This window comes from Cygnus olor, chromosome 1, assembly GCF_009769625.2.
Source record: "Cygnus olor isolate bCygOlo1 chromosome 1, bCygOlo1.pri.v2, whole genome shotgun sequence".
In the NCBI taxonomy this organism is placed as follows: Eukaryota; Metazoa; Chordata; class Aves; order Anseriformes; family Anatidae; genus Cygnus; species Cygnus olor.
In genome coordinates, this window is record NC_049169.1 from 182,788,527 (window position 1) to 182,812,829 (window position 24,303).

The 24,303-nt window shown below is 38.7% G+C and overlaps 1 protein-coding gene across 1 annotated transcript; it reads right to left on the reverse strand.

Moving 5' to 3' along the window:
* Positions 1-5,931: 5,931 nt before the first annotated feature.
* UFM1 (ubiquitin fold modifier 1) lies at positions 5,932-20,595 on the reverse strand. Its single transcript, XM_040543332.1, has 7 exons — positions 20,482-20,595; positions 20,305-20,400; positions 20,066-20,122; positions 19,695-19,752; positions 12,730-12,769; positions 12,290-12,322; positions 5,932-7,260 (listed from the first exon to the last, which is right to left on the reverse strand). Coding segments are annotated over exons 2-7 (258 nt in total). The 5' UTR covers positions 20,307-20,400; positions 20,482-20,595; the 3' UTR covers positions 5,932-7,192.
* Positions 20,596-24,303: the final 3,708 nt, after the last annotated feature.

Here is a 24,303-nt window from a genome sequence, read left to right on the forward strand (position 1 = left end):
CTACTAAGAAAAAGCTGGGAGAGGGGGAGTAAGGAAAGAACTGGCCAGGGACTTGCTTAGGTTGGAAAGGACCTCTGGAGTTTATCTGCCCCAAGCCCTGCTCAGAGCTGGGCCAGCCTCAGAGTTACATCAGTTGCTCAGGGCCTTGTACAATTGTGTTCTGAGTGTCAGCAAAGAGAGACTCCAGTCTCTCTTCACAACTAGTTCCAGTGTCCAAGGATTCTCACCGTGAATACTTTGTCTCATATTATTTCTTAGAAATTCCCATGCTGCAGTGTGTCCAGTTTTCATTGTCCACCTCCAACGCAATTGTCTTCATCTTCTCTATAACCTGCCCTGGATGGTGGTTTCTAGATGTCTGAAAATGGCACTTAGATTACCTGTTACCTTTCTCTGCTTCAGACTGAATAAAAGCAGCTCTGTCACTCTCTTCTCCAACATTATTGTGCTGCAGTTCCCAAACTATCCTGGTAGTCCTGAAGTGGACTTACTCATTTATCAGTGCTCTTCTGTATTGTGTAAGGCCCTCAAACTCTGCTGACCACAGAGAAATCACTCTACTGCTGCCAATTTGGAGTCACGGCATTCCCCCTCACCTGGGAGTTTGGCTACCTGGGCTCACCTGCTGTATTAAGATGGTGACTAAGTTTTCTCCTTATCCTGAAGACCAACCCCTCTCTCTTTTTCTCAGAATGCTGAAAGCAGTAGACTACACATTATCCAGACTTGATGGCACTCTGTGCTTATACACAGTGTGAGAAACTGTGAAGAAAGTTGTGTACCATCAGATAGAAAATGAGCAAATACATGCACATATTAGTATTTAGAGGTCTCTCTGGTTTTGTGCTAAAATGCCAGTGTTGTTCTCCCTGTACTCAGGACTTCTTCCTTGTTTATATATAAAAACTATGTCAATTTTGAAGCATGAATCTGGTCTCATATATAAAACAGTCTAGTCAGTACCAGTTCCTTCCACTGCAATATAGGTCCCTTTCATTTCAGCAGCATTTTTTCTGCGATACGATTCTAGGTCAAGCATTTAGAGCAGCAGGCCACATTTCTTAGATTATTTTTATTTCAATGCTCTCTTAAGAATTATTAATTAAAGAGTTACTATCTTGCTAGCGGGCAACATCCAAAGGTTTCTCAGTAGACTCCACCACGATGTATGTGACCCAGACAGAACCATGTGACAGTAACACAGATCTGAAGAGTCAGGTAAAAGCAGTGGATTTGCAGCTAGAAATTAACACAAATTTGTGACAGAGCCTTGAAACAGGGCTTTTGCCTAGACCTACACAACCAACTTTTAAAGAAATAGGAAACTAAATTAGCAGTGGACAAATCTGAGCAGCTACACAAACTGTTTAAACTACTCTTGAACAGCAACCTGCTGACAGCTACTGGCTTACCTTGCAGTAGTTAGCACTGAAAGCTTGCAGAATTCTATTTACCCTCAAGATGGACAGTGAACAACTTCATTGCTTTTTTCAGTGGCTTGCAATTGTTTTAGAAATTATTTTGTGCCAGGATATACAACCAAGACTACAGTATCAGCAGATAGGATAATCATCTAATGACTACAATTTCGATCTTATTTTGGTAAGTGAGCAGGAAATGCATACTGCACTTCCTTAACTGCAAATGTCTCTTTTGCAGACAAATAGGGGCAAACTATTGGGGAAAAATACCAACAACTCGGTACACAAATAATTCAAAGTAGCTAACACTCACTGTCTTCTTGACTCCTGCAATTACACCTGGAGTCCTACATAAAAAATACCCAGGAAATATACCTAAATCTTTTAGAGCAGCACTCAAGAACCAACACAATGGCTGCAATCAAGAGATTGTTGTCTACCAGCTGTTTCAGGAAAATGACTTGGTCAGCACGGTGCCTATGAAAATCCTAAAAAACAGATTAAATTGCTTTTACCTGGGTGAGAAGTCCCTGCATATAAGCAGTCTTTCCAATCCTGGAAGAGTGAGATTAGGCTAGGCCCTTAAGACCAGACTAGACTGTAGCTCTGCCTTGAACAGAAGGCAGGACAATTTTGTTCCCCAAAGAGAATCATCTGTGTATAAAATTAGTCCTCTGTTTTGTAATTTCTCTTTATTTAAAGGAGGGAGCCATTGATTCATCAGCCACATTACCGTTACCATTGATTCATCAGCCACAACCTACCACTCCATGCTCTCTGTCAGCTCACCAATTCTGGCCAGCTAGTAAAGGTATCGAGGTCCTGGTTCCTCAGAGGAGGAACTGGAGAGCTGCATATATCAGCTACTTGCACACGCATACACATTTAAGCATGAAGATATGCTGCATAAACCCAGTTTGGTTCAGAAGAAGCATTTACATTTCTATGCTCTACGGAAGCCACAGTGATGATGTTGTCCCGCAGTAAAAACTAACACTTTGTAAAGCAAAACTGGCATGCAGCCTAAATTATTATGAGCTATTTTGGAGAAAGCATATGAAAATCAGTTCAAAGTAATGCCTGATGCTTAAAAGGCATGAGGAGCATTAATCAGTATTAATATCAAACTATCCCTGATCATCCATAGCAAAAATGTTCATTAAATGTAGAAGATATACTTCATATATATACATCCCTTGTAAATAACCCAACAGCTCTTTAGTTGAATTTCTAAGAGGGCTGTGACAGTGCACCAAATAGCTCACATGAACTAAAACCTTGTGGCTTTATGAGAAGATAGCATACCATGTGAGCCTGGAATTGCAAAAAGACCATGTACCACAGAAAGACAAAGCACGTCCAATTTTTGTTAAACTTTTCATCAGACAACAATGAATCTTTATGAATGAATCTTCTGAAGATAAAGATGCTGTGGTTTGCAGCTGGCACTTCATCTTTGATGCAAGTTACATTTTCTTTTTCCATAGGGAAAAGTCTTGAACCTTCCCATTCCCACCACAGGAAGATTACTTTGAAGATCCACAAATTTAACTTAATTATAGGACAAACTTGATCAATTGTTCAAAATTAAGAGAGTGATTTTTCTCCAGCAAAATGATCAAAAGCCTTTACGGTTGGTATAGTTCTTACAGACAACACCTGGTATTTCTCATCAGTGAAAGACACTGACAGTTCCCACTCACAGCCTCAGGACTTTTCTTCATAGCAATAAGCAGGAACACCTGCACCTGGCCTTTGCATTAGTGGCTATTTCATGCATTCCAAACCTTTTAAAATCAGCTTTCCAGGAACATTTAACCCCCTCGTGGAGATAAAGGAGACCAATTCTATACTCTGAAAAAAAAATGAAGTAATAGAATGGTTGGTTTTCTTCTTCAGAACAGGTTTTTTTTATTTGTAGATGTAACTAATTTTAACCTGACAAACCTTTCCGTAAAGAACAACAAGCCTTCCCTGACACTCCCACCAAGGCTGCTAAGCCTGCTGTAAAAACAAAAAAAGATGCATTTGACTAATTAGATCACATAAAAAGCACGTTTGTTTTCATGCAAACAAGTGCTTATAATTTTAGTTTTGAACAAGTCCCTGGGAGCTTTGTGTCACGTGCTAAACATCCAGATCAAACAACAGCGAGTGGGTAGCACAATGCTACAACATGTAATATTGAAGGGAGGGGGAAGCGCATGTTGGGGATGTATTCACAAAGGTTAACATTAGCCCCTGCAGGCTAACATCTCAAGGCTTTCTACAGAGTCAGTAAAGAGAGAAAGGCTCCTCCAGAGGGCAATTCAGAACTGAAGATTCATTTAGCTACTCTGAATCTCTCTCTGGAGGAATTTCATTTTCCATTAAATTCAGAAACAGCCTGCAGAGATTAGCCTCAAAAAGATCATGCTAGCCTTTGTGAATACTCCCCTGTATCTACCTTCCATCAGCAGGAACAGTGACTGAAATTCACCAGTGAGAGGTATAGTTAGGTGTACTGTATTTAAATATGAACAAAATGTATCACACATGAACTGAATTTTACTCAGCTGGAGCTTGGTGCTCCTGCCTGTATTGCTGAAATGCTGTCTCCACAGTGTTAGTAGGAAAACTGAAGGATTTAGTTTTTTTCACTGCCCCATTAAAGTGTTCTGTTTGATGACTACCTGCATGCTGCCATACAAAGGACTGCTGTGCCCCCAGTATCTTTGGAATCCACTAACTGCTATTCTGCAGTCATACCAGCAGCTCCTCCTCTCGCTCTGACTGCACAGCGTGCCACTGGAGCAGCAACGGGAAGTGGGTCTTCACTATCAACCTAAAGATGAATTTAAAAAAATAAAAATCTAAATTCTTGGTATCTGCTACCCACAATTTTTACGGTCATTATTTAGCAGCAATGAGAGTGGAAAATGGTCTTCTAATCTTAAACATGGAAAAAAGTTGGATTTTGTGGCTTGGTGTTGTGGTTTAGCCTGGCAGGCAGCTAACCCTAAATCCAAAACACAACACCACATCAGCCTCTTCAAGGAAAATTTTCTCTACCCAAGCCAAAACCATGACAATTGGAAATAAAAGGAGGAAATTCACAGTACTGACAGAACTGTTGTGAGGGCCATTTCCTTGGGGGTGTTCAAGGAAAGGTTGGATATGGTGTTTAGTGACACGGTTTAGTGGGTGATACTGGTGGTAGTGTGATGGCTGGACCAGATGATCTTGGAGGTCTTTTCCAACCTTAATGACTCTGTGATTCTTATCTCTTCTAGTTTTTCTATACTAAATTAGATCATTGTGTCTCCCTCTCCGAAAAATACCCGTGATTTCATAAAGTTCTGTCAAATTTGAGAAAATCAAGTCTTCTAGAATATTTTATAAACCACAAGAACGACAGCTCTCTGGAAGTTTTGGTGAGACTTTCCACATAAATGCTCAAGGATTCTGCCAAACATTTTCACAGAATATGTTTGAAACATAAACCAGCCATACTTTTACAAATGTAAAATAGAGGAAAAAATACCCTTTAAATTGCCTTCATGCCTCCAGCAAAGAAATGACAAAGTAAAACAGAGACAAATGACAGAAGTCTCTCATTTAACATCAGTCAAGTTACAATCAGAGCCCAAGACTATACTCCAGGCAGAGCTGATTTCCGAAGTACATCTTAAAGTAAGGTTTGACCAAACAGTGCAAGTCTGGGAGTACGGCATTCTTTTCAAAATCTTCTGAAGATTCCCTAGGCCTACAAAGTCTGGTTCGAAACTTTTATTTTGCTATACAACGTGTCAATTATGACTTGGATACAACAAAATGAACTTGCAAACATCAAATCAACTTGCAAATGCCTACCAAGTACACTCTACTGCTAATACCAAGCGAATTCACCAAACTGAAAAGTTACATTCAGGTTTTAGAGACCATATTGAGACAAAGGTGTCATGAACACAGAAAGTACTACAAAGATCATTTATTGTTCCAAATGGACAGATCATTTGCATGTTATACAAACTGCTTGCAACACACTATGGCAAACAAATACTTTATGCTATCCATGCTATTACCTAAGTAACAGCATAACAAATGCTAGGCGTCATCTGAGATATTCTTACCTAGCCTTCCTTTACAAGAGGATGAACGCATCTTAGCTTCAAATTGCATTTGAAAAAGTCATGATGGCTTTTTGAAAACTGTATCGCACCTTGAGACAGGAAAGAAAGCTTTGATTTTTGTTACATTCTAGTGTAAGGTGTTTTTCAGGTATTCGCTCAACAGACTGGCAGAGAAAAATTACAAGCTATTAACTTAGCTCATTCTAATTATATTGCTGCATTAGATAAATTGAAACTATGCACTCTGCCCTTAAAATCAGTGTTCTGTGGAATTCTGCATACGAGTATTTTGGCTTCAAACGAATCTCAGAGTATGCTGATTAAAATGTCAAAGGGCATCATTTTTAATTATTGTCAAAATCTAAAGAAAATGAGAAAGGAATATTTGCATTTTTTCATATTGTTGTTTATTAAAATAAAGGCAAATCCAGAAATTTACAATTCATTTTAGAGTTGAAAATGTTTATAGTCATATACCACTTTCAGAAGAGTTTTCCTCTATACACTTAATTCATACCCTCTCATAAGGGCATTTTGTACTTCTACACTATTTGAAACATAATCTGAACATCCTTCTGGAGCATAAGTATTGCACAGCAAAGTTGTATTTCAGACAATCCTCATTTAATCAAGCGCTACATTGCCCATTGTTCAACTTTCTGTAAACTCAGTAAGACACACAAAATGTAACAGGGTAAGATTTGGCCAAATAGATTAAATCACAAAGTAATATTAATAGCTCAAGAAAAGCAGCAACTTTTCTAATTAGAATCCATGACTGATAGTTTACCTCAGGCAATTTATAAACAAGAAGTTATCCAAACACAAACATTTCAATGCATTCTACAACTTCCCTTGTAATACACAGAAGCAAAACAAGACTTTTGCAAAGAACCAGTATTTACTGAAAAAGGAATGACATATTTGACCAGAACCTATACATTCACAAATTATACTGCAATCCTTCCCAGCTGATGGCACTTTATTTGAGATTATGTCTCACAAATTCTCTGAAACTGTATTTAACTTCACAAAACATCAAATGAAGTTTTAGCATTTCAATACCTGTTTTCTCTTTTATCTAAAATATTTTCAGCAATCAAATCTTACAATTACTTTGGAACATTTGGCATTTATTTATTTCAGTAATAATCCACTGAAATCTCCCGTCTATTTGAGCTAAACACTTGAACCATGGGAAAACTGTTCCAAACGTGGAATTTTAGGAAAAAAGAACAAAAAAACCCAGAAACTTTCTAGCACTCAGTAGGAACATTTTTTCTGTACCAATATCATAAAGTCCCCCTTTCATACAGTAGGTCCAACAGTATATAAAATACTTTAAATATCTAGTGATCGTGGCTAAATGTTTGCCCTTGCAGTTTCAGTAACACCATTAGAGAGGTCCATCTTTCTTTCAAGAACATAATATGGAATCAGCCCATTACATATACTAGTGAAGAAAGAATCAGTGCATGATTTCATGTATTTTAACAAGGAGACTAAACCTTATTTTTGTGTCAAAAGAGATCAAATCCTGGGAAGTCATTTTTGGTAGCTTTAAAGAAGGCCAATTCATTAGTTGCACTGTGGAGTTCCAAAATAAATAGACCTTTGCTGCACAGCAACATCACTTATTCAAAAAGTTTCCAGTAGACATTAAGAACTTCCAACTCGATCTCTGGGAATAATCCGTAGATCTGAACCATGCTTTAGAAATACATTTCCTAAACAAACAAACAAACAAAAAAAACATGTCACCAAGCAAATAAAATGCTACCTAAACAAGCATGCCCTTTTAAAGGAAAATAATATAATCAGGTCAGTGTTAAACATCTTTGTAGTAATTTCTCTCACACACCAGAAACATATATTTCTCTTTCCACAGAATTCTGTCTTATCCCTCCCACACCGCCCCTGTCCAAACAACTCGTACTTAGAAGTAAAAATACCTGACTCAAAGTCATATAATAAGACTTGCAAGTTATGGCCTTTCAAACTTTGCATTTCCATACCTGCATGTCTGATTTCACTTATATGCCAGAATAAATTCAAGACTCGGAAATCAAGTTCTAATTTATTAAAACTATTTTATCTTGAGTCACTCGTGCATGTTTTCATTCATAATTCCTTGGTTCAGTACTTAACTGCTTTTAACTTCAGAATTCCAACTGAACTTTTAGGAAGGCTCTCCACACATCCAAACGTACGTCAGTCTCAGTGTAGCATCAAAAATTCTTCAACTTATTATTTATTACTGTATAGTCCTGATCATAATAGATTTTTTAGGAGCACACAATATGAAAGTTTTTAATACTTAGATGGCTATTCAGGATTGTCACTACTGCTTTACTCTATTAAACGCAGTATTTGCAAATGAAATCACATTGCTAAACATGATGTATTATTTAATTACTATTTGGACTTATACTTCTTTTTTTAATCTTCATTGTGCTACTGCACGAAGGAGACTGTACACAATACAATAAAAGGTATTAGTAATATATATCTATTCCAATTCATCTTCATGTTGACTTGTAAAAACACAATAATTACATTTCTTTCTCATGCACGTTATTTCATGGATGTAGAGTGTGCTCATACTAAATATTAATACATTTAACATTTGTTCATTAGTAGCATATTGGAACAAAGCTTCCCTGTTTTGGGTTTCACTCTTCTGGCACACAGATAAGGATTTAAACTGTTCTACCTATTCAACATAATGAGTACCAGAAAACCCATTCAAAAAAATGTGTTATCGGAAGATATTCTATTTTTAGATGATATGCTGAGACCACATACAGAAGAGATGAATAATCATCACTGAATCATAGAATATCCCGAGTTGGAAGGGACCCACAACGATCATCAAATCCAACTCCTGCTTTCACACAGGACAACCCAAAAATCAGACCATGTGTCTGAGAGCACTGTCCTAACACTTGTTGAACTCTGGCAGGCTCAGTGCTGTGACCACTGCCCTGAGGAGCCTGTCCCAGTGCCCGACCACCCTCTGGGTGAAGAACCTTTTCTTAACACCCAGCCTGACCCTCCCCTGTCCCAGCTCCAGGCCATTCCCTTGGGTCCTGTCGCTGTCCCCAGAGAGCAGAGCTCAGCGCCTGCCCCTCCGCTCCCCTCGTGAGGGAGCTGCAGGCCACCATGAGGCCTCCCCTCAGCCTGCTCTGCTCTGGGCTGAACAAACCCAGGGACCTCAGCTGACCCTCATACGTCTTGCCCTCCAGACCCTTCACCATCTTTGCAGCCCTCCTTTGGCCACTCTCTGATAGCTTTATGCCCTCCTTACACCCAGAACTGCACACAGTGCTGGAGGTGAGGCCGCACAGCGCAGAGCAGAGCAGGACAATCCCTTCCCTCGCCCGGCTGGCAGTGCTGGGCCTGATGCACCCCAGGGTACGGTTGGCCCTCCTGGCTGCCAGGGCACGCTGCTGGCTTGTGTTCAGCTTGCTGTGACCAGAACTCCCAGATCCCCCTCTGCAGGGCCGTTTTCCAGCTTCACATCCCCCAGTCTGTACGTATAGCTAGGACTGCCCCATCCCAAGAACACAATCTCACACTTGCTGTTGTTAAACTTCATGCTGTTGGTGATTGCCCAGCTCTTTGACTTGTCAACACCTCTCTGCAAGGCCTCTCTACACTCAAGCGAGTCAACAGCTCCTCCTAGTTTAGTACTGGAATGCACACTAGTTAAGTTTGCAGACAGCCCTGCATCCAGTTCATTTACAGAACCACTGAAGAGAGCTGGCCCTGAAATGGAGCCCAGCAGAACTCCACCAGTGACTGGCTGCCAGCCTGTTGTAACCCCATTTACTATAACCCTCTGGGCCCGACCTGTCAGCCAGTGGCTCACCCACTGTGTTACATACTTGTCTAGCCATAGGCTGGACATTTTTTTTCAGAAAGATACAGTGAGAAACAGTATTGAAAACTCGGTGAAACTGAAAAAGATTACATCAACTGGCTTCTGTTGGTCAACCAGGCGGGTGACCTTGTCATAAAAGTAAATTAAGCTCGTTAAAGAGGACTTTCCCCTCATGGATCTGTGTTGGCTGTGACCAATGAGTGCATTCTCTCTCAGTGTTTCAAGTGTTTTTCAAAACCCCTCTAAACACAAATCTCTCACACCAGCAAACCAGAGAACTAAGCTTATCAATCTTGATGAAAAGAACTTATGTTGCGATCGCAGTCATAATCAGGACACACCTGCATCTCACGCAGACAGCAGTTCACCCCACCTCTTAGTCTGCTTCCATCATTAATATTACACTGGGTTTATTGAAGTTATGGCATACTATTCCCTGAACTATCGAGGATTTCAAATTGAAATCAATACAGGAATTAAGTGCTAAGCCTAGCTTTTTCAGCTTTCATTTCCCCTGCTCCACGGAATCACATAGGGAGAATGAAAGTCATACCTGAGGACTGCTTTTGATTAGAGAGGTTGAGAAACAGTGGAAAAGGACAAAACCTCTGAAATCCCCAAGGATTACTAAGACTTTATTCCCAGATCATCTTGGTTTGGGAAGTTTTTGAAGACTAAAGTAACTGTTCAATCTACAGGAACTTAAATAATATGCAAAAAAAAACACAAAAAAAAACAACATTAAGTTCTAACCTACTTATTATTTTCTGAAGTGTCAGTTAATAAGGCTGAACATAAGGTTATATTTAAGTTATCTACGTTTACTTGTAAACTTTGGACAGGATTTTGTTCTGAGTCCTGGATTTGGTGGTCTTCTCCCTCGTGCTCCCTTCTTTCAGTTTAAAGCAACACCACACAGGATTGTAATAGTGAGTGGTACCTTCTTTGTTTTATATAGATAGATAGATAGATAGATAGATATAGATATAGATATATACACAATATCCTTCAGCCTAATCTTGTATTTGCAGATAAGGTAAAGACCAAGGTGAAAACATCTTGCATCTAAATGCTTTTCATTTACTTGAACCCTAACTTTGAAATGCTGTTTTATATTACCACTGAGTAATTCATGAACATTTATAAGAAGTTAGCAAACTTTGCAAAGCAATTAGCAAAGCAATTAGAGTTGTGAATTAAATGTGCATAGCTGCAAGCATGATAAAAGCCCATATGGACGTTTTCATTCAGGAGTGAACTAGTCCCAAACTGATTTACTTTGAAGGATTAAGCTACAACTATTTTGGGCTACAAAATGGGCTAATTTGGGCTATACAAAATGAAAGTATACTTGTGAGGAAGAGCAACACAGTAAGTATACCTTAACTTAAACAACTGACTTTACTGTTTTGCATAAATGCTCTTCAGCGGTCATGTGAAAATATGCCTGTACATGTGGCTAACGATCTAGTAGCTAAACTATATTGTTAGCTTTATCATCTGTTTTTAAGGCACTTGGTCATATGATCATAATGAGGACAGCAGAAGCTGAAGAGTCTGCCTAAGGCAGTACATCTGTCAAAGCATAATGCGGGTGTCTTAAGGCAAGCCCTGGGAGGACAGAAACCTCCTGTGGTGCTGACTTGATGTTCTCTTGATTTTCATTTTCAGATGTTGTTGAAGCAATTGTAGACCTCAGAAATGGGTCGCTATGCTTAAGTGGTTCCTTTTACAACTCCAGGAAATTCCCAAAATTAGTCAAGCAATTGCTCTTCTAACTATCACATACTACGTGCTCTACAAGGTTTTACTTTATACTATTTATCTTAGATTGCTAAGTATACTAGTAATACCACACTTTCTCATTCTCTTTAGATCTGAAAAAAAAAAGAAAGTATGGTATCTTCACTAACACATGACAGATGGAGGGCATAAATGAACAAAATCTTGCAAAGACTTCATGCAAAAAACAGAAGCAGCGATGAACTCTCCATCAACTGCGCATCACATTTGCAAGCAGGAGTCAAATCAGATTAACAGTTTCCCCTGGATGACTGTGTTCAAGAAGCACCAAAGGCATTTTTATTATTTTTAGTAGAAAGTTATGACCCTAGCAAGATACTCCACTCCACCGAACTCTCATCTCAAACGGGTCTAGATCAGGTTATTGTAATACTTTCCAAATTAATTTAGGAATGTAACTTTCCAAGAACAAGTCCACAGAAGCCAGCTTCTGGACAGCAGACTATTATTAGCCCAATTCAACATCTGTACTAGCTTTCCATGCATTTCAGGAGGTGATGGGGAAGAATTCTATACTTTTGTGTGACAGAGGCAAACTCTTAACTCACAGCAAGCCTCCACAGTTGAAATCAGAAACTTCTCACTTGGAATCACTTGGTGAGAACAAGAGGGCTATCTGCAAAACGATTCTATCTTCTTGAAGATGTGCTTTCCAAAGCACCTTCAGTTTCTGCTCTAAAACTGAGTATTACTTTCTAAACACATCTTATCATAATGGCTGCTGAAATAGTAAATATTACTGGACTAGGTATAGGGTGGGGGAAAAAAAAAAACAGCTATTATTAGCAAGTAAAACAGCATTACTCTTTTAGACTGCACTAAATAGCTAAGTCTTAAAGATAGCAGTGCCTTATACTTTCACTGACTAAATAATGAACTGAGCAATAGTTACATGGATTTAACCTTTTCCTCACAACACTGACTATAGTTTCCAACTACTGGTAGTTCTTTTCCCATTTAAGAAATCAAAACTTAAGCTATAAAAATCAACCCAGAGTGCTATGCATTAACTTAACAGAAAATTAACTTTTTTTTTTTTTTAATACTAGACTCCATAAATACTAACTTACCCGCTGTCTGTGCAGGGTTTATTCCTATTCCATCTAGAAAAAATATGTTAAAACAGAAAAAGACAAAAACAGAGGGGAAGGTGAAAATAGAAATAACACAGTTTATTACACTAAACTTACAGCTCAAAAATGTAATATAGCAAGCAATATATATTTAGCACATCAGTACTTCAAGCAGCTATTTCTTATAATCAAAATAAGTCTTACCACAGGAATAAACAAGAAATCTTCAGCATAGGCAATCAAAACTACGTGTTATGACAAAACTACTTCAATGAATCATATTAGTGGCTTATTACCCTCACCCATGCATAAGTAATATCAATAATGCTGCAATATTAAGTTCAGTTTGCAGTCTCTACAGTTTATGAAAGAAAAGATGTTTCTGCTTTTATCAATACCCCATAACTGAAACTACAATATAAAAACTATATACTTACCATTTGTTATAATGGCACTTGTTGCTGCAGGAACTTTGAACTAAAGGAAATTAGAGTAGGACAAAATAATGTAAGAGATATATTTAATCCAGAAAATATATGGGGAATATTCAAAGCAATTATCATTTTAGTTGGTTCAGTTACAAAAGAATTATGAGAAAAGATTCCCCTCAGATTTATAGATATAGCAAAATAAAGGTTTACAATTTAAGTCGATTAGACACCTCAGTACAGAATAAGAAATTTGCAATACTAAAAAAAAAATGAAATCCAATTATTATTACTCACTAGATAAATATATAAAAGTTAAGGAATGTTAGTTCTGATTATACTAAATAAAGGAACACCTAAAACATGCACGGAAATGAACTTCTACGAAGCATATTTATTACATGTCAAATGCTCAGCAAGCAATACTTTTCTTTTAGAAAAGTGGCAAAGAATATATATGTTCAAATTTTCTGCAATAAAAATTAGCAACATCAAATCTTGAACCCAAAAAACATGTATATGTTCATAGGCATACTGACTTCATACTGGTGTGCTCGACATTTACAGGACCAGAACAAGAGCTACTGTAAAGACATTATATACTATGGAGGAAAAAAAAAAAGGTTGCATCTGATGCACACACAGAATTTGCTTTGAGAGAGTATCTTTTATCATGCAAATAAATTCTGAGTGCTTGGTAGCACCATCATAAAGATCATCACAATGTGAACCTCTCGCTTTCCTGACTGAGGATGGTCGGGAAACCAGAATTAGCTTTAGCTCATCTTGCTCCATTTTGACTTATTTCCTAGCTTTCTCCCTGGCTCAGTTTGGTCCTCTCTGACTGCTCTGCTCCAAGAATTCACTCCAGGATACGCTTACAAAAGGATGCCCTAAGAGCACTGTATCAGATCTGGCCCCCTCAGATTTCTGACATCAGCTCCAGCAGGCTTTGTACCCTCAATCACATCCCCACGATACCCACCCCTATGCACATCATATGCAGTCAATCTCACAATATGAAAAGCCCTGCACAGGAGAGGCTGCAACGTACACAGACTGGGAATTATTTCAGAAGATCTCAGCTTCTGGAGAAGCCAAAACCAATTATTTCTTAGGACTTACTTCTGCGACTGCAAGGAGTCAGACAAAGCCCAGGTAAACATCCTTGCACTGCTTAATGTGGTTGGACCACACAGGACAGAGGGGTAGGCAGCGTGAGTCAGTCCTACTTGGTTGGTCTGAGGACCAAGGTTTACTCCTTTGTACTGAGCTCAATTAACAACCCCTTAGGTAAAATAATGGTGTCCAAGCAATCAGCAAGTTTCACTTAAACCTCCTCAGAAACCACTTTTCTTAGGCAAGAAAAAGGAAATATTACGAATCCTAGCTAACACCAAATGCTTTCCTGTAAGAATTACAGAACTCTCCCATCTGCTAAACAAGTCAGTTCAGCCAGGCCTTTAAATGGCTTTCATTAATCACACTTTCCTTATTTTCTAATTGTTCAACTCAAAATTTTGAGGTCTGATTTGCAGGAACTCCATGCACTAACAGCAACAGCTAGCGCTCACAGAAACCATACTTGAATATAGCACTTAATTGTTAGTAAACTGAAAAAAATGTCTCTTTTTTATCTCCAGACACATTAAATTAGCCTTTTTTTTTTTTTATTTTTTTTTTTTTTTTTTTTTTTTTTTTTTACTTTTTTTACTTAGTATCTCTTAGCTTTGTATTCATAGCAGGTAAATCCTGTCACCTATGCATCTCGCAAGGTAGCATGAAAACTGTAATTTTTGCAAAAGACAAATTAGGTACCAGGGTCACTGTAAAAATGCCATGAGGAGCGGAAGAATTTGTCTTCAAAGAAAGGATGGAATAATGAGTTGATAAACTGGGAGCTACATATTTCACAGTAAGAATGTAAAAAATAATATGCCACCTCCTAATAGCTAATGCATTGTTGTGGTTGAACACTGACAACAGCTAAGCACTATGCAGCCGCTCTCTCACTCCCCCTCCTTGGCAGGATGAAGTGGGAGTAAATGAGATGGGGAAAAAAAAAACATTTGGAGGTTTGCGATAGGAGCAGTTTAATATAAGAAAAGCAAAGGCCGCACAGAAGCAAAAGGAGAAAAAATTATTCTCTGCTTCCCATCCGCAAGCAATGTTCAGCCACTTCTTGGGAAGCAGGGCCTCAGTACGTGCAGTGGTTGCTAGCTTTCCTAACAGGAGTCCCTTCCTCCTTCTTCCTTCAAGTTTTATTTCTGAGCGTAACATCCTATGGTATGGAATATTCCTTTAGAGAGTTTGGGTCAGCTGTCCTGGCAATGACCCCCTCCCCACCTCTTCCCTGTTGGCTTTTGGGGTCAGGGGATGGGAAAGCTGGTAAGACAGCCTTGGTGCAGCAATAGATAAAACACTGTTGTGATATCAGGGCTGTTCCAGCTAAAGGTGCAGAGCACAGCGCTGCATGGGCTGTTGTGGGGTAAATTAACTCTACCCCAGCCTGACCCACAACATGCATACCTATCAGAGAAGGAAGATAAAGCCTTCATTCTCAACTTTGCCAACTCTGGGAATCTTGATACAGCAGTCTAAGGAGCTGTTTTTTTTTTTATGTAATAGGAGAAAATGAGTTTATAAGGTTTTACCAGTGGGCTATTAATGTCAATCACGCCAAGTCCCACCTCCTAAAATGAGTCCACTTTCAACTCAAAAAGTAAAGGAATAAAACACAAAATTAACAAGCAGAACATGTATCCTTAGCTTAATACTTCGGTTATTTTTCAACAACGCTTCCATTTTAACTAAGTGATTTTGTAGATCTTTCCCCCTACATCATCTGAGAAAAAAAAGAAAAAAGTAATTTCCAGTATCTTAAGTGTCTCTTCTCATTTCTTCCTTGTCTCTTCTGTTACACAATGCATGAAAGGGATGGATCATTCACAGGAGGATGGACATTTGCACTCATCTTCTGACATTTTGTTTTTCAGTCGAAGAATCTATCTGATGCTTATACCCTAGGTGCCTGTGAGAACTGCGAGGCAGTCAGTCAGTGGATGACTAGTTAAGATTCTCTTACTGATTCATATTATGTTGTGTTAGAAGAGAATGAAACACTTCGCTTCCTGTATCTTAGCCCAAAATACTGGGCCAAACAGGAATAGTTGTCAGCTACACACTCAGCACATGAAAAATCATCACAATATAGAAAGGGAAACTATACTGGAAGTCATTACACTTAATTTGGTACAGTTTGGTTCAGTAATACATTTTAACATTCTGTTGGAGCTTAAATCAAAAGTCCTTCCTGTGTCTGGTAAGAATGTTTCCCATGCTGAAAATGTAAGGCTTTCTATAACACAAAGTCAGATGGATAATCAAGTAGCAAAGAAATTCTGTGGTCAGCTGATAATCCTCAGCTTTCTTTGAAACTGAAGTAGAAAACATCCAGCCCCAAACATACATACTTTACAAAAACAGCTCCTTTGCTTCAAAAACCTTATGAACTGATAACTTAGGCTGCCAAACAACTTTTTTTTTTTTTTTTTTTTCAATGCTAGGAAACACATGTTAATATCTACAGTAAAATCTTGAAGGAAAGGTAACAATCATATATGAACAATTATATCCCTTTCTCATTTGTTAAAATGCCAAAAATCCTCTACAGCAATAAACTCATTCTTTTTGCACAATGAACAGCAGATGAGCGTGTTATATGGTTAGTAAAGAATAAAATAGAACTTTGCTTACTGGGAATAAATGACAATTTGAGTAACAATTCCACAAATATAAGAGACGCTGTGTAAGTATTCTTTAAATGTATACCCAAGATATGTACTAAGTAGCTGTAACTACCAGTACTACTGATAAATACATCAGTAGGTATCAGACTGTAAATGAGAACATTAGCACTGTCACAGTGAACTCTGACAACTGTGGAAAGAGCTGCAGACATATAAAAACTAAAGAGAACAGTATTCCCAATACTCTGTATTAGTTTGTTGTTGTTGCTGTTGTTGTTTTTTTTTTTAACATAGCCCACCAAACAGAGAAAAGAAAAAATAAGGAAAGAGATAAACTTGCATCATCCAATCTACTGCAGTCAAATGTATATATCGGGAAGGGCTGACTGCTGCAAACAATTAAGACCTCATGAGACCTTCCCATTTAATGATCCAGTTCTTTCATTTCCAGTTCTGCCAGTCTTTGTTACGTGATGTGCTAAGAGATGACATACAAAAAATCTCCATTATGCATTTCAGCCATTTCCAAGGGGGAAGGAATATATTCTGCCTTCGGCAATGAAAGGAATTGAGGAGAAAAAAAAAAAGTAACCTGCGACTGAAACTTGATAAATATGAGGAACATTCTACATCATGGCTACAGTCAACTGTTACAGAGGAATTCTGGTTGTGATTTGGCTGAACTGAGACACTGAGAAACATCTCAGCAGAAAACCTGCCAAGGCTGAACAGCCCAAACTTAAATCCTTTTCTGCCCTTAGAGCTTTGGTCATTCAGGAGATAATGTACTTCCCTTGGAGACTGACAAACATCTTCATTCAAAATCTGGGGCTACAGCTTGATCTCTTCCTTCTATGTTTAGTATAAGGTGCTATGAAACTGGTCCACGAACCACGATACTGAGGATAAGTTAATGTCAATTTCTCTCTCATTTTTTTCAATGCCGGGTTCATGAACGATGAAAGTAGACTCTTCTACAAGAACGAAGCTAATTTTCTTTTTTGTCTGTTTACAAAGCATTAAGTTCTGCCCTGTCTCACAGAGATGTGAAAGGCTTCAGAAATGCATCAGCAATAACAACTAAAACAGTTTCATATTTTGAAAAATCAAGCATATGTTCATGTTATTAATTTCAATTTAACACCAACACAGGCTAATACGAAAAGTGCTTCACACTGTTTTCGGGAGAAATAAAACATTCTTTGTATTTGCTTTTAAAAATATGTTTGTTACACAAGCATTTAATGGAATTACCCTTGTAAGCATTAATCATACTGGGCTCTTTTACATTCCATCACACATTTTCTACCTTTCTTGAGCACCTCCAAAAAATGTCTGTAATTATTCTATAAAATGGTGCTGAACCAGAGTGGTCCAAGGTCAACCAGCAAAATAACCAGCAGAATTCCCTTGGATGCTCAAATTCCTCGCATCAACTAAAAAAATATGGTTTAGTTAAATGGGAATATTTAAGTAATTAATTCTTTTCTAAACCCACCTTACAGAGGATGCTATTATCACACTATTACAGTTTCATTTAACGTCCAGTGACATGAGTTTACAGGTTTGAGGGCAACCCTTCCACCACATGCGGCACCTCTTTCCTGATGTCTCCAACTACTCTCAGTCCCACGCCAGTCTTTCCTGTTCCCTTACACTAGCATTTATAGCGAGCATCTCTGGTGTGAATCTAGATTACATGTGTGAAGAGCAACCCAGCAACAAAAAAATGGCTTAGTCTGAACCCACGCTGTATCTCTAAGATGACTCTGCCAGTTATTTGGCAGTATGTTTAAGGGGGTGAGGGAACAGAAGGAAGCAGCAGTCAAGGTTGTTTTTGAAAGCTATGTCACCTTATGCCAGCTTAAACTACGTGTAAACGGTGGTGGTTGAAGTGGGACTTAAAGAGCTAGAAAACAAAGCTCACTAACTGATAAAACAGAGAAACGTCAAAAAAAGACCCTTTAATTAATGATCCAGTCTGAACAATTTGGTATGCGGTTCAATCAGATCTCAACCTGGCATGTGTGAGGCAACAGGAATCTGTAACAAAGAACAGAAGGGGAACAGGACCGCCCCTTTTGGAAACAGCCCACAGCTAGTGGAAATCCCACATCAGCGTACTGCTGGACTTTTTGGTCTAGGCCTCCATGTGTGGGTTTTGTGGACACTGCTCCATTTGTTTAAATAAAAACAAATTGGAAAAGAAACAAAAAAAAGCCATTAAGCCAGCAAGTGTATTTAAAGACATTTATTGTTCTTTACGTCACTAGTAATGTAATGTCACACCAAATAAACAACCCACAACCCTTTTTATCCCCACATAAACTGTTTCTGCTAAGAACTTCTGTCCATAGCTGTACAACACTACCATCAGGAAACTCAAGTCACATTGTCCATTATCCTTCCTTTTTCTTTATTAGAATTCCAACACTTTCACAAATTAAATTTTAAATATTCCAAGATTTCCTAAGCTTTCAGGAGAAGTCACTACGGGGACTGCAGGAACAGACTCTCAGCTAAACCTTTTTGCTGACTAGACAAAAAAAAAAGCCATTGTGTTTTTGACAACTTTATTTTACCATTTATTTCCAAATGCACATCTCTTAATCTTTGCATGTTTAATCTGAAACAAGGATACACCTCAAATATTGCATACAGGCAATTCAGGCACCTATTTCTGGACTTTGGATTCCATGTGAAAGAACAAACACTCAAAAGCTAAGAATGCAAGACTCACTTAAGCCTGTTTTTTGAATCTAGCCCATGTGCCTAACCTCAAAGCCTTCTACAATCTGAAACTGTAAGTCCTCCAGATGAAAGATTTCTGGAACTGAATGTCAGAAGAATTAAAGAATTTTCTTTAAAAAATGAAAAATATTCTGGCTATTCTGCATAAGTAACGTAAAATATTAAACATGCAATAGTAGTAACTTGTAATCCTGTTCGCTATCATAAGTTTTCATACTACTGAAATAAAATTAATTTAAAATGTGAAGAAAAACAGGCAGTCTGTCCATCCCTGCTATTGACATGCAAATTGTGTAAGAACTGCTGAATTAAGGATTCCAAAAGTTTTGACAGATCCACTGACATGACTAAAGCAGGTGTCCATTCATATCTAACGACAGCATTTTTTATGCTATATTAAGCACTGTATTCCACAATTAAGAATTGCTTTCAGGAACATTCAGAAAGTTAAAAGAGCTGTAACTTTCTACTTACTTCTTCTGCAGCAAACTTCAAGACAGCTGTGAAAGGCGTGCTTTCAGGCACACTTAACCTGAAATGACAATTTAAATATAGGCTATGTGACTGTTAACACACACAGGAAACCCATTTCTACTTGTTATTAAGCTACTGTGTACAGTGTCACTTTAACTAGTGGTAATACTCATACCAAGGATGTGCATGGATGGTACACGGTCTAGATCAAAGCCTACAAGGCAGCACAAATACAGATGCTCTATGCATCTGCCAAAACGATGAAATAAAATAAAACCAAAACCCCACATGGCTCAGGCCCACGTCTGCTCGCTCTGCCACCGGCTTCCACGGCCTCTTGCGACACCACAACCCCCCGGCCCGGCACTCACACTTTGTAGGGCAGCCGCGGGTCCGAGGTGAGCGTCACTTTAAAGGTGACCTTCGACCTGGGGAGAACGAGAGAAGAGGTTAGGGCTGTGGCGCTACGACTGCAAGGGGCTGTGAGGGGGCTATGAGAAGGCCGTGAGGGACTGTGAGGGACTACGAAGAGCCGTGAGGGGGCCCTGAGGGGGCCGTAAGGGGTCTTCTCCCCGCGCCGCTCCCTCCCGCCCCCCCGTCCGTCACTCACATCCTGCTCCCAGCGCCGCCGCCACGTCAGCCGCCACTCGCCTCACGCTGGGGGCCTCCGCGGCTCCTTCCTCCTCCCTATCTGCCCGACGAGGGCCTGAGCGAAAGAGAAACGTTAAAAATGCCCTGAGCTGCGCCGCGGCGGAGAGAGAGAGAGTTTTCGGTCCTGACGCCCTACCGACGCTCAGGGGGAAGAGAATGAGAGCGAATGAGGTGAATTGAAGGAGAATGTTGAGGATTTCTAATGAGGCAACAGCTACGGCCGTTCCGCGGTGCAGGGAGGACCCAGGGCTGGGCGCACCGCGTTGGGCAGGCGGCGCTGAGGGAAAATGGAGGGGGGGGGGGCGTCCTGGTCCTTCAGGTCCTCGTCTTGTCACCGCCCCTGTCTGTCACAGGCTGGAAGTAGGAGTTGGAAGTTGTGTTTGGACAGTGAGGGGTGCGTTTGTGGCAGAAAAACAGCACTTTTCAGTTTTCTTTGTGACTTCTGACAAGACATTTTGAAAGCGTAATAAGTTTGTATGAAGATGTAATGGGGTTAACAATCAATAAGGGAAAGTAACACTTCTCTTTAAGGCGAGTTCATCCATTAGCACAGGGTATCACCAAGTTTCCAGCGCTTGCTGTGTCAGTGCTACCATTGCAGAAAACCTATGGTCACACAGCTTTTATATTTTCACCTTTAGCAGGAAGGAGCTTTCAGTGTGGACTGGGGTGCTTGTCCTCACGCCCAGCTTGCCAGAGTGGTCATGGCAAAACTCTTTGTTGTGTTCAGTTTAAGTGGGGGTCTCACTAGGATTAAAGTAGGAGAAAAGCAGTATAAATTGACACATTGGAGTCACTAGTTTCCTACCTAAGACCTGGCTCAGTGCTCAGCTATGAAATTCAGTTCCCCCCCGTGTTCTTATTGGAACACACGAGTGAAAAGTTTCACAAAAAATAATAATAAAAACTCACTAGCCGAATGTCCCATGTCTCCTGCATTTACCTTTATATTAATGCTACAGTATTTGCCTTTCACAACTATGTCACATTGGTGGCTCATTCTTGCTTTGTAATCCATTAATGGTCTTGTGGCTTTTTCATCACCCTGCTTCTAAGAGATCACAGCACAAGCTGGACATAATTAATTCTCGGATTGTATAACCCTCCATTTTCTGTAGCAAAATGTCATCCCATATTGATTCTTGCCCTCTTCAAAATCAGGTAATTATTTTTGTATCATGTTGTGGTTTTGTTTTATACAACTCTGTGTCATCTGCAGCTTCCATTAATGCACTGCTCTCTTCTGTTCCAAGGTCATTAATGCAGATGTGAAACAAAGGACTGATCCTTTAGAACTTTGTTTCTTGCCTTTTACTCAGAGGAAAAAAAATACAAATCATTGTGTTGACTATTTTAGTACCCAAATGTACTTGGTTGAAGCTGTTTTGAGTACACACGGAGCATAACGCTGTTGAGAACAGTATAAACCCAGGATGGGGTAGTCCTGCATTTTGGCCACAGGGGCTCCTCCTCTACCAGGCAAAGGGACCAACACTAGTCACCAGGCAGAGAGTTCAAGGAAGTGATTCGGCAAAAATAAATAAATAAATAAATTTAGGTGGTTTCATTTGGTTTCTTCCTGAACCAGCACAAAGAAGAACGTGAGAAGGAATCTTGTGCAGGCATCAAGAGTGTGAGAGTAAAGTTATTTGGTGGTAAATTCAGAGACAGAATGTTTAAAAGTAGTTTCAGGAATCCAAATGCTTTCATAAAAATAAGGCCTATTTGCTGCTGGAAATTTGTAATTTTACTGGGCTTTTTAGAAAGACAGCAGGGTTGTTTTTCTGTGAATTTATAATGAATAAAGGAAGGAGAGCACATATGATTTTTCTCTTTCATCTGGGAGAATTACTGGAACATTCTCCTCAACTCAAGAAAAACTTACCAGTTCACAATGAAATCTTCCCTCCTTTCCCAATGAGTGAAAACAGAAGAAGATGGACTTTTTTTTATTCAGTTTGTATTCCCTACAGCTCTTATTTAGCCACACTTAAATATGTTGTGTGATAGCAATGAGACATAGCTTTGGTTTATGTAGCTGTGAAGATTGCAAATAAAATGACAATTTGAGCAATTAAAACCATTGGGATCTTTGGGGTCAATCTGTAAGTACATTATTACAACAGGAAAGCCAGGAAAATATAAAAAAAAAATAAGCGCCCAGAAACTACCAAAATATATATCCCTCTGAATGCTAAGATGTGACTGAGGTGAATTAAAATAGCTTTGACAACACTTCATGGAAAACCTAGTTATAAACAGCATTGCAAGAGAGATAAGTACTGCAATACAGAGGAGCTGTTCGTCTCCCATGCCTGTAAGTTGTAGATAGTCACCTGGCTGGACCTAGTTTAGTTGATTGAAAGTGGCAATAAACAGAACAATAGGAAAGGAAATGGAATTTTAAAAGTACAAAAAATTAGCTTACTAAGATGTATTGACCAGTATTTAACAGCCTGAGCAAGATGATCACTCTTCTTGTATCACAGGGTAATACTGTTCTGGGAGGTACAACTATTTCTTGAAATAAGATGGAATATGTAAAATTGCAAGAGGGGTGGAGGAAAGTGGCCCTCCAGAAAGGAAACAATAGCACTACATGACCTCTAGGTTGTTTTTGTTGCAGAAGCTGTAAGTCTGACTTGGTGCACCTTTCTTTGCCAAAGTTTCTGTATAGTGGGGCTGTGAGCTGCTGCATTAGGGTATGGTGACAGCTCAGTCTGAGCACGTTGGCTGCAGTTGTGTTGCCCTGACTTTTTAACCCCAACTACAGATTCTGCCTTCTCTTTTTTAAAAAAATTTTATTTTATATATGTATATATATATATATTGAACAGAAATGGCAGCGTAACATACAACATAAATTTTGCCTGTTTAAGCTAGCCAGTATGTACCTACTGCTGGGAAAACCTAAACCTCCTTTAAACAGGGAGCTTCCACCTTCATCAGAATGCAACCTGTGAGAGACAAAAATGATTTTCTATTAGGTACTGTGTCACTGGGTTTCTCTGTAAAATATAAGCGTATGGAGGATTTTTAGAAAGCATTGTTAAGCCAGAGATAAAGGAAATTTATAACACTTTAGGAATGCAATGCAAAATTTAAGTGTTTTATAATTTTAATAACTAGATAGGTTAAGATACCTTCATAATCTTTCTTCAATGCAATAACAAAAACCTGTTACAGTTCTAGTCACAAACATTTTGTAAAAATAATCTGTCAAAATGAGAAGATAGCATATAAATATATTAGTCATAAAGTAAAACTTCTGAAGTCCAGAGACCTAACATTTTGATTTTCTATAAGTGTGTATTAGGTAACGCGGGTAATTATATACCAACCCAAGGATCAGTCCTTTGAAGCATCAGCCCTGGATGTATTTATCAGCTGTGGATAGTATTCCTTCTTCCACATGTGAACTTTGTTGCTTATTGTTTTGGAAAAAAAAAAAATAAGAAGGATAACAAGCATTTAGCAGGAAACATATCTGGAAGAACCAAAAGTGGGTACATTCCTTCCTGTATCTGATATTTTTTGTCATGGAATTTGATTTAAATAATAGGTATATAACACCATTATATAAATGTGTCCTGGTTTCCAGAATTCATTTGAAATCACTTTAACTTTGAATAATTTTCCAAGTGAATAATTTTGTAGGTTCTCCATTCATCTTAAAAGCATTTTGATTTATATATCTTACGTCATGATTAGAATGACATTTCTGTTTAGAGATATCAATGCTTATGCACTTTTATATGCAGGAAACATGTTTTTTAATGTAGTTTTCTTGTGATTCATATGCATCATAATGTTTTTAATTGTGGAATAAGAAACTTTTATTATTATTATTATTTATTTTATTTGAGAGGGTCTATTAAACTAGTTCATCAAATTTGGAGGACCCCTGTTTCCAGTGAGGAAAGGAACACACATCTTTAGGGGAAGATGGATTTAAAGA

What these genes read in the sequence shown, in the direction of transcription:
- UFM1 (XM_040543332.1), bottom strand. An exon ending in TGAAGTTTGCTGCAGAAGAA is followed by an intron (nt 12,770 to 19,694) that starts GTAAGTAGAAAG and finishes AATTTCCTTTAG; the next exon opens with TTCAAAGTTCCTGCAGCAAC. An exon ending in AAGTGCCATTATAACAAATG is followed by an intron (nt 12,323 to 12,729) that starts GTAAGTATATAG and finishes TATTTTTTCTAG; the next exon opens with ATGGAATAGGAATAAACCCT.